The sequence below is a fragment of the Pantherophis guttatus genome, chromosome 2 (genome assembly GCF_059756535.1).
Source record: "Pantherophis guttatus breed Tessera chromosome 2, ASM5975653v1, whole genome shotgun sequence".
In the NCBI taxonomy this organism is placed as follows: Eukaryota; Metazoa; Chordata; class Lepidosauria; order Squamata; family Colubridae; genus Pantherophis; species Pantherophis guttatus.
Genome location: NC_142064.1, coordinates 205,817,810 through 205,828,625, shown reverse-complemented (window position 1 = coordinate 205,828,625; position 10,816 = coordinate 205,817,810). Strand labels below are relative to the sequence as shown.

At 42.6% G+C, this 10,816-nt stretch overlaps 1 protein-coding gene across 2 annotated transcripts; it reads right to left on the bottom strand.

The window, feature by feature from the left end:
- Positions 1–222: 222 nt before the first annotated feature.
- RMND5B (required for meiotic nuclear division 5 homolog B) lies at positions 223–10,201 on the bottom strand. Of its 2 annotated transcripts, none has more exons than XM_034441778.3 (10): positions 10,035–10,201; positions 9,443–9,604; positions 6,043–6,188; positions 4,903–5,037; positions 3,694–3,794; positions 3,208–3,374; positions 2,257–2,422; positions 2,089–2,191; positions 1,831–1,985; positions 223–1,036 (listed from the first exon to the last, which is right to left on the bottom strand). In XM_034441778.3, the coding sequence occupies exons 2-10, from the start codon at positions 9,579–9,581 to the stop codon at positions 973–975; spliced, it is 1,176 nt and encodes a 391-aa protein (XP_034297669.1). In that variant the 5' UTR covers positions 9,582–9,604; positions 10,035–10,201; the 3' UTR covers positions 223–972. The 2 variants fall into 2 exon arrangements, with proteins under 2 accessions (XP_034297669.1, XP_034297659.1); XM_034441768.3 differs by lacking the exon at positions 10,035–10,201 and adding an exon at positions 9,863–9,999.
- Between the last annotated feature and the right edge of the window lie 615 nt (positions 10,202–10,816).

Sequence of the window (10,816 nt, the reverse complement as noted above, 5' to 3'; positions counted from 1 at the left end):
GGCAGCCTCATTTCGTAAAGCATATGTTGTAAGCATTAGTTCTTACTTGAAGCCTCCAAGTTAAAATAACGCTGTAACACTTTAGAAAATTATTTCGAAAGAGCTGTAACTTTGAGGAAATCTTTAAGATTAGTCCATGAGAACACCAATCCTGGATATTAGGAATAATCTATGCCTAAGGATATGTCTAAATTAAAATCTCTAAGGCAGATTTAAAATCCCTTTTACATACACAAAATGAAACATTTTATTACAAGCTGTTAACACCAAACTCTTGTTCATTACCTATACAGGTTTTAGATTTACCAAATTTAAATAGTACATGCTCTGATGCTATAAATTGTTTATATAAGGAAGAAAATTGATCCTGACTTTTGAGTTTTTATTTCTCTACTTAAATTTGTGTATTTGTATTCATATTCTAAGGAAATGTTCCACTGTATACTCATCTCTTAGTCTCTGAAGAACAATATTGTATACAGAGGCTGACTTAAAATGTTAGGAAATGCCAGTAATCTTACAATTGTCCTCATTTGCATTTTAATTTACTTGAAATTTTTCTTCAAAACAGGAGTAAGCTGGATTCTCCACATGCTTTTCTTACCTCAGAAACACATTTCTGTTTTCAAGAATTTGGTAATCTGTAAGCATTAAAAGTGGGGAATAGAGGGTAGCAGCTCCACATACAGCGCTTGTGGTATCCAACAAGAAACAGAATTGTGACCAGGGACAGGATAAACTCTACAACAGGAGTAGTGCCTGTTCAAGCTGCCAGGATGAAGCCAAAAACAGGCAGATATGGAGTATACGTACAGGATATTGCATTGCCTCAACCTTTGAAGTTTTTGTCTGGTCCACTAAACCAATCAGCTTCCATTGTATAGCAGCTGTTATATTAAGCAGGACAGAGAGTTCTGCTTGCACACAACTGCTGTATTTGAAGAGCCTATTTCATAACAAGTCTTGCCATTATCAAAAGATGAGGCGTTTTCCATCGGCTGGGTTTTGTTCCATGGGGCAATATGGACACTTCAGTCTGCAAAATGTAACAAAAAAGAATTAAATCAGGACTTTGGAATCTTTACCAGAAACTACTTTTGTAACTAATATGAAGATGATCCACCCCACACTCCTGGAAAACTGGCAGCAAATTCTGTTGTATGAAAGTGTGATGGAGTGATTGTGCTGGCACCACAGACATCCACGCCAAGTCTATCGTCTGTTACTGAAGCTTGCTGGGCTTTAGGCTTGTTTCTTTGTTCTCGGCCCAGTTTATTTAATGTTTGTTATGAAAAATGGGAGCGCTACGTGTCTTGAGATTCTGAAGGAAAAGCAGGATAAAAATCTTAATATTCGCCAACTTTGTTTCTATTTTTGACTCCATATTATTTTTTTTAAAAAAATCTAGATTTGGTTCCAGTAATGTCAGTTAAGTCATTCCTTTTTAAGATGTGTGGACCTCAACTCCCAGAATTCCCCAGCCAGTATGTGGCTGGGGAATTCTGAGAAATAAAGTCTACACATCTTAAAAGTTGCCAAGTTTGAGAAACATTGATTTGGAGTTTTTAAAATAGCCTTGTTCAACAATTGAGCTGAAGGTAGCAGACATAATGCAGCCATAGCATATATATATATATATATATAGAAATTTTAAAAAGTATTTTGGGGGAAAGTTTTAGTAAATCTACATGGTATTTACATGTATAAATATGGGATGAATAAAATATATGATCTAACTGCAGTATGGAAATGGAAATAGTTCAGGCAATTACTTATCTACTAACCCCATAACTTTCATTGAGATATCAAGATTTGATGAAAATCACTCACTTCCCTCCATTGATAAGCTTGTTGAGAGCATCTCTAGAAATAACATGTCCACAAATCAACTTGATAGGTGGATTGGAATCTGTGGTCTGTTGGCGCAGGATGGGACATGCAAAGACTGAATGATACCAGCATTTCATTCCTAGCTCAACTTCAATCTGTTAAGAAAAGTTAACTTTAGCATGTAGTTCTATTCATTTTCTTCAGCAAAAATCCCAACCCATCCTATAGTTCCTCCCCAGAATGGGTTAAGTAACTCACAGGCAGCTCATCCTTGTGGCTCCAGACACCTGTGCATTGTCTCTGCTCAATCACAGCCTTGATGTTCATCAGAACTGGCAATGCTACACACCCTGCGGCAAAACTGCAGAGACAGAATGCTCAGTGCTGCCCAGTACAGCCCCCAGTCCCACCTGAATGAAGCTTTACCTGACACTAAGAGGTGACTCCACTGAGAGACCAAGCAAGGAACATGCATCACGAGTGAAAGTCTCACAAATCTCTGTCCAATGACTTTCATCCAGTAGATGCCTATATGGAGAATTCTGAAGGCCTAAGCGTAGGTATACCAGACTTCCCATCATCACTTGGATCTCTGTTCAGTAAAATACAGGAAGTGCTACTTCAGTGAACAATCTTCACTAAGGCCACCTAGGCCTATTTCAGAACGAATTGTAAGAAACTGGTGACAACACAAATGAACAGGCTGAGGAGACGATTCCATTGTTTTGAATCAAGGAATTCACCAGTTTAGTTTACTTCTTGTATTAAAACTGGGGAGAGAACACGTAGACCATGGTTTCTGGAATTCTTTTCTACCCCTTCATACCAGCTGCACTCAGTCACATGACCAGGTGGGAGGAAGGCGAGGCTCAAGAATGGAGCAGCTGGTAGCATTCCAAGGGCTGTCCAGCTGCTTCTCCCATATGAATGAATTAAGGGGAAGTTTTCTGGAATGCCTTTCTTCAAAGCCCCAAGCTGGATCAGGCCATTTTCAAGCTTGATCTTTTGTCAGCTTTTCCCACTATGCCAAATCTGGTCCTGTTTTTTTCAGTTCTCAGACAGGTACCCTGCTGAGAGATGAACAGGCTCAGTTCCTTTCCACACTCTTTCCACCATCCCATTGGGTTGGAGAGAAAAGGGGAATAATGAGATTCCAACATTCTTTAGCTTTAAGAGTTGTTTGAAGCAACAAAATCAGAAATGAAAGCCATCAGTTCTGGCAACTATAAAGAAACATTATGAAAAACAATCTTAATACAAATAAAATGTGTTATTTTACCTTTGTCAAGGATGCTGAGCAGAGCATTAGCCCAACAGACCTAGGAAAGAAGTATTAGTCCATAGCAAGAAAGCAGATGCAAGGAAAAAGTGTCCCACCTTGCTTGTGTAGGTGGGCAAAGGGTTGAAAGTGACGTGCATAGCTCAAGGCCTCCAACTCCTTGCCGGGGCCGCCAGAAAGAAGTCTGATGAAATGGAGCCGATGCAGCTGAAATTCCAGAGTACTGTTCAGATCGGCCAGCTGCTGCCTGTGGAAGACTGCCCAGCTAGGCAAGGTACATTATTCCCTCAGCACCAGAGTCTATAAAGGAACTGTCCTCAGAGTGATTATAATGAAAAAAAGACTTTGCAATGTTCCAAACACATATCGGCTACAGGAGGTTATGAATGCTGCCTGCTTGTTTTTAAGCGAAATTTCAGAAATGTACTAGATTTCATAGATGAGAAACAAAGCATCTTAAAAAGTAATTAAAAACTAATCAAAGTAAATTAGAAACCTAAACTAAAATAATCAGATTAGGAATTATAGGAAGAAAAGAAACGGGATTCCCCAAAGGAAAACAGGGCCCTGTTCTAAAGACTTACCTCAGAGCAGGTCCCAGGTCTTGTTTGTGCAGAGCTTCCAGAATGCTGTTCAGTTCCAGGAATGGTTTTTTGAAGTCTACATCCACATTCACAGTTGATTCCTGCCAAGGAGAAACCAGAAGTTGATTGAAAAACAAATTGTCTTGCCTTCTCCTGAAAATAAAGGAGCAGGCAAGAAGTGGAAATATCTGCAGATGGAGGTTCAAATAAAGATTATGGATAATCATTGACTTACGACTGGTTGCTTAATGACTATTCAAAGTCACGATGGACCCCTGAAAAGCTACTTACAAGCCAGTTTTGAAGTTACAATGGCCATAATCCCCCACCCCCCACGGTGACATGATCGCATTTTGAGTGCTTGGCAAGTGGCTCACCTTTACGGCCATTTGAGCATCTCATGATCACATCACCACAATTTGCTATGAATTCTGCTGTTTTCCAGTGTCTACTTCCAGTTTCTGGCAAAAAAATGCATCTGGGGAAAATGGATTTGCTTAATGAGCACGGTGTTTGCTTAACAACTGCTACAAAATATGTCCAAAAAAAAAATCAGGTCGTCACATGATGCCTCGACTTATGACTGCAATGATTTATGACCATAACTGTTATATGTCAAGAACTACCTATAGCCATTTCAGAATGGACAAAAAAGATATACAACAGAAGAGTGTAATTGGGTCAAGTGCTTCTCTGGTACTGTAGGTACTGTAGGTAAGAAAGTAAGTTTGTGGCCAGCAGAATTGAATAACCTAACTGAAGCATAAGCCCAAAAGGGTAACACAATGTAGGATTACAACCATTATGTACTATTCATAGTCCTTGCTTACTGACCATTGGTTCAAAGTTACAACTGTTCAAAGTTACAGTGGAGCTGACCAAGGAAATTTAAGCTAGTTTTCAAAGTTGTAGTCATTGTCACATGATCATTATTTGGGTTCTTGGCAACTAGTGCACATTTATGATAGTTTCAGGTCCCATAATCATGTAATCACCATTTGTGACCTTCATAGCTGGCTTCTGATAAGCAATGTCAATTGGGAAGCCAGCAGGAAGTCACAAATTGCACTCACATGATGTCAGCTTAATGATCTGTGGCAATCCGCTTTACAACCACATAGCGACAGGGTTGACAGTCCCAACTCTAGTTGGTAAGTGAGGACTTCATGTATACTATGCAAAGATTTCTGTCATTAAAGAGATTAGTACCTGACACAGTTCTTCAGCCACTCCCAGCATTCCTTGTTGATAGAGATGTTCTATAATTGCCAATACCAGGATCTGTTTCTCTTGGGTTTCCCAGACCAGAGCAGGGACAATGCCACACAAATCAGCATCAAAATTCTGGAACAAAAATTTGTGAAAATGAAAGAGAAGCAGATGATCCTTCAATCTGTATTTCAGAAAGGAAGCAAAGTAACTTGCTAGAATGATAATTTGCCTTATCTTTAAACATATAAATATGGTGTAAATTCTAGCAATTTAACGAAGGATGCTATACCATCTATAATGAAAGCTAGGTAGTCCTCAAATGAGATTAAACTTCTTCTCTCTGATGAACAGTATAAATTGATGCTCGATATGAAAACTTGAACATTTCTCTACTGTGCAAAAATATAGGAGATTCTTGTTCACAGGCCCCACCTCATATACCTCTACTTAATGCCCTTAATATTTTTATTCCCAATGATGACTTACAACCAAATTGCTTCTTTATTAATTAATTTCTGATAAGAGAAGCCCACACATCACAATTATTTGGCATATAACAAATAATATGGTTAGCTACTTTACATAATATGGGTAGTTCTCATTTAGCAACTACAGTTGAACTGGCAACTTGATCATTACGTGAAGCCATTGCTAAATGAAACCAAAACAGTGTCTATGATCTTACTTCAGCTTTCCTTTCCTTTACAGACCTGCAAAGGTCATAAGTGCAAGGATTGGTCAAAAAGTTACTTTTTCATCACCACTATGATTGCAAATGGTCACTAAAAGAGGCAGTCCCTAAATGAGGACTACATTTTGGAGAACCATTTGCTTGCATACCTCTTGGACCATTTTTCATGCAATATTTTAGATTCAGTATAATGTGAAGAAAATACAATGCTTATGAAGGTTGAGAAAACAGAACAAGAGTGTTCTTGTACTGTACTAAATGAGTGTTTATGCTATTAAAGAACAAAACAATAGAACATGCATATTTCACTAGTTCATAAGCATTCCAAAATCAACAGCATAAAATATATAATAATTGGGGTAACATCTACTCTCATGGCTCCCAATTTAAAATCCAAAGCAATTTCCTTCCAACCCCCTGCCCCCAAATTAGTGGAAGATACTTACTCTATCTATTGCTTTGCCCACGCGGGAGATACTGCTGTGAATATCTTTGTGATCTGAAGCTAAGTTTTGAACAGTATCCTTAATTTTCTTACAGCACTGGGACATAACAAGGGAGAGTGTAGCAGAAAGAGGTCCTCGCTGCAAGGCTATAGTAGGAAAAGCAATGACATTTTAGTTTTAGATATCACCTCAAGTGTTCAGTCTGTGCTTACTTGCAACTTTCATTTGACATAAATAGGTGAAGATATTTTATGGTATCCTCACCTGCAGGCATTTCACATTTGGGGAAAGGCACCACTAGATACAATTCAGTTCCATATAATAATAATATTTTCATACTCAACATTCAAACTCACAAGTATCTTGGAATTCAATTGTGGAAATTAAGGGAAGACAGCAATGAAAATAAACCAGTTGTTGTATAATACTACAGAGAAAGTACAACTTCTGGGTCCCAAGAGATGGCATTGTTTCAAAGAAGTCCCAGCAGTATGGCCTATGTGGACAGGGAGATACCCTTGGGACCAAATACTGGTAGTTCCCAAATAATCCAGTCCTGTCTTTACAGGTATCAACCAGCACACTGAATTGCACCCAGACCCAGAACGTTATTGGTAGCCAGTGTCAAACCGGCATAACAAGCAATGTCCACAACTACTTGCATCACTGCATTATGGATCAATTGAAGTTTTTGGATGTTCAAAGACAGCACATTGCAATTGTTCTGATGGGAGGTGACTGTGGGTGATCATGAGCAGGGCCCATAATCCAGAAATGGGTACAAACTGCGCATCAAACAAAATTATGCAAAGACACCCCTGGCCACAGTTGCCAACAGTTCTTCAATTTGGATCTGGGAGTCCTGGAGGACCCCAAAGTATGCACTTATTTCAAGCAAGGCAAGGTAAGACTGCTCAATGTCATAGATCAATCCTCTCCAGTTTTGGGACCTTTGGAACCTAAAACCTACAGCCACTTGGTTTTGGTAGGGTAGAGCCAAATCCTGTTCTTCCCCAACTGTACCCTTGCAACCTCCAGACACAGAGACAGAGCCTCAATACCTTCACTTGAATTTGAAGGAGGAAAGATGTACAATTGAATATTACCTGCATATTGTATTGCATTGTAACAGCCAATAATTAGATTGATCATTCATTCATTCATTAGAATAAGAATAAGAATAAGAATAATTTTATTTCTATACCACCCTTCTCCTGAAGGACTCAGGGCGGTGTACAGCCTATTAAAACACAAGACAACATCAGTTAAAATAGTTTAAAATTATTAAATGAATTCGGCTCAAATTTAAAACCCCAGAAATTTAAAACCCAATTTAAAATTGTTATGTTGATAGACCAGCCTGGCGGAATAACAGGGTCTTGAGTGCACAACGAAACATCCGGAGGTCGGAGATCTTACGTATTTCCGGGGGCAGTTCGTTCCACAGGGCTGGGGCTCCCACAGAGAAGGCCCTCCCCCTGGGTGTCGCCAGCTGACATAACTTGGCCGATGGTACCCTGAGGAGACCCTCTCTGTGGGAGCGAACTGGCCGGTGGGAGGCTATTGGTGGCAGAAGTCGGTCTCGAAGGTACCCGGGTCCTGTGCCATGGAGCGCTTTAAAGGTGGTGACCAACACCTTGAATCGCACCCAGAAGACCACTGGGAACCAGTGCAGCTCGCGCAGGAGGGGGGTAACATGGGCACAATGGGTTGCGCCCATAACCACCCGCGCGGCCGCATTCTGGACCAGCTGGAGCCTCCGAGTGCTCTTCAAGGGGAGCCCCATGTAGAGAGCATTACAATAGTCCAGCCGGGAGGTGACAAGGGCGTGAGTGACCGTGCGCAAGGCGTCCTGGTCCAGAAAGGGTTGCAACTGGCGAATCAGGCGAACCTGATAAAAGCCCCCCCTGGCCATGGCTGTCATATGCTCTTCTAAAGACAGCCGTGCGTCCAGGAGAACACCCAGATTGCGAGCCCTCTCCGTGGGGGGCAAGGATTCACCTCCAATAGTCAGCGATGGCACCAGCTGACTATATCAGGACGCCGGAAGCCACAGCCACTCAGTCTTGGAGGGGTTGAGTCTGAGCCTGTTCCTCCCCATCCAGACCCGCACGGCCTCCAGGCAGCGAGATCACATCAAGGGCATCGTTGGGGTGGTCTGGGGTGGAGATGTACAGCTGAGTATCATCAGCGTACAGATGACACTTCACCCCAAAACCACGGATGATCTCACCCAGCGGCTTCACATAAATGTTGAACAGAATGGGCGAGAGGACCGACCCTTGTGCACTCTCCATGCGAGACACCTCAAGGTCGACCTCTGCCCCCCTGCCAACACAAACTGCGAGCGGTCGGAGAGGAAGGAGGAGAACCACCGCAAAATGGTGCCCCCTATTCCTAACCCCCTCAACCGCTGCAGCATGATACCATGGTCGATGGTATCAAAAGCCACTGAGAGATCTAATAGGACTAGGACAGAGGAGCAACCCCTGTTCCGAGCCCTCCAGAGATCATCCACCAACGCGACCAATGCCACGTTGGTCATTCATTCATTCATTCATTCAAACAAGCTCAGTTTTGGCTAACCTGAAAGGATATACTTTTTATTGAATTAACCCATTTTCTCAGTTTACTCAAATACATTTGACTCATAAACTAATTAAATGGGCTGGGTTCACATAACAGGCTTCACAACCTGTACATCTAACTCAGGGGTGAAATCCAGCAGGTTCTGACAGGTTCTGGGGAACCGGTAGCGGAAATTTTGAGCTGTTCAGAGAACCGGCAAATACCACCTCTGGCTAGAGGTGGAGTGGGAATGGAGATCTTGCAATATCCTTCCCCCAGGAGTGGGGCGGGAATAGGGATTTTGCAGTATCCTTCCCCTGGAGTGGGGTGGGAATGGAGATTTTGCAGTATCCTTCCCCTGCCACACCCACCAAGCCACGCCCACAGAACCGGTAGTAAAAAAAATTTGGATTTCATCACTGATCTAACCAAGGACAACACTTAAGGAAGGTTGTTTAAAAATTTCACTAGTTTTATTAAGTGTGTTTGGCAAGCCCACTCAGTTCAGTAATCATGTAAAACATAAAATCTCCCAAGCAAAGCTCAACTTCCTACAGTTTCATGGATCAATTGTGTGCATTCTTTTCAGGCAACAAGATAAAGGTGGTGGTTTTTTTTTTTCCCCATTGTGTTCTTCCTATGACTTTCTAGTGTAGGGTTTGCCGTGGTGGTCTCTCATCCAAAGGATTAGCCAGATCCGGATCTGCCTGCCTTTTTACGACCAGATGGCTGATTACGTTCAAAGCCGAGACCGCGATCCCGAACCCCTTCCGCGCCTGTCAGGCAATGCGAACCTGCCGCAGCCCTGCCTCCAAGGCAGGGGCATCCGTACCTGCAGCGCCCAGCTCCTCCCTTAGCTGGCTGACGTAGCGCAGCAGCTCTTCCAGGCCTCGCTCACAATGCTGGCCGTAGCACAGGAACTTCTGCAGCACTTTGTCCACCTCCCTCTCTACGCAGGCGCACCGCTCCATTAGCCCGGCCTGCCTGACACGCTCTGAAGCGGAAGGAGAAAAAGCTTCCAGTCAGGACAGTCGATGGTGACCTTTCCAGGCGAGAGCCCGGGCGCGGGGCTCGGCTGAGGCGGAAGGTCCCTCGCCGGTTGAACGCCGGCGGCGCTGACGAGAAGAACAGGAGACGAGGCCAACCAGCCGGGCATCCACCTCTCTTTCCCCCCTTCCCTACCCCCGGTTTAAGGGAGAGAGAGAGAGAAAAAATAGTTCGCGGACGGGATTCTGCCTGTGTCTCGGCTCACCCCGTATCGACCCTGTGGGATCCTTGGTGGTTCCTATCACAGACGAGTGATAGGTTAGAAAGGCACCCTCCGTACGCTGAATGGCACGTTCCTTTACTATTCAGTATGAAGGTTGGGTGGAGCCACTTTGGAAAAAAAGGGGGGGGTGAGGGAAACTTGAAATAACGCTAACCTGAGAACCGTGGAAAGGAGACGTCAGTTTTCTCCAATATGAGAAAATAGAATAATTAATAATTAGCTTCCTCCTTGTCTTATGCTGCCGCCCTACGCGTACCTAATTGCTAAAGTTCTCTCATGATGGAGCAAACCATTTTTTATTGGGAAGGGTGTGCCTGGAATGAACTACATAGGGTGCAACAGCTGATTGGGACAAACCATTTTTGGCTTAGGTAAATTGTAAGTGACGTATAGGAGTTGGAGTGAACCATTTTGTAGGCAGTTTGGAGTTGCTTGTACGGTGAGAGTCCAGTGCAGGTAAGATGAAAATATCAATCGCAGATCAGGCAAACGTTTGATGAACGGTGACCCCAACCTGTCTTAAGACTTGGTATTATCAATTAAAATAGATCAAGTCTTTCAGCTTTCGCCCTCTCACTGGTGATTAGAGGCTCTGTTCCCACGTGCAGTTTGGGAGCACCACAACATCCTGAATAACTTGTCTTCTCCCTTGGTATCCAATGCTGATCTTATCTTATCCCCAGCTCATTATTTAAATAGTCTCGTGTCATCACTTCCTGTCCTGGAATATTTTTTTCTCTCTGTGTCTCATAACATCCCATCAAAATGTCACATTCAATAAAATTTAACACTGTGCCATCCATTAGGTTGGAGCTAAATTCAAATTACCTGTTGTATGCAAATGACCATGTGCTTTGGATATGGCTCTGCCATTCAGAGGAAAGATGACCTGTTATAGGTGTGTTCAAATTATGTTTTGGTGTATGTGCTTGGAAA

Coding starts and splice junctions, on each gene's coding strand:
- RMND5B (XM_034441778.3), bottom strand. CDS start 9,581: ATGGAGCGGTGCGCCTGCGTAGAGAGGGAGGTGGACAAAGTGCTGCAG. Junction 6,189..9,442: donor GGAGGAGCTGGGCGCTGCAG/GTACGGATGCCC, acceptor TTCCTACTATAG/CCTTGCAGCGAGGACCTCTT. Junction 2,423..3,207: donor TGCCCACCTACACAAGCAAG/GTGGGACACTTT, acceptor TTTACTGAACAG/AGATCCAAGTGATGATGGGA.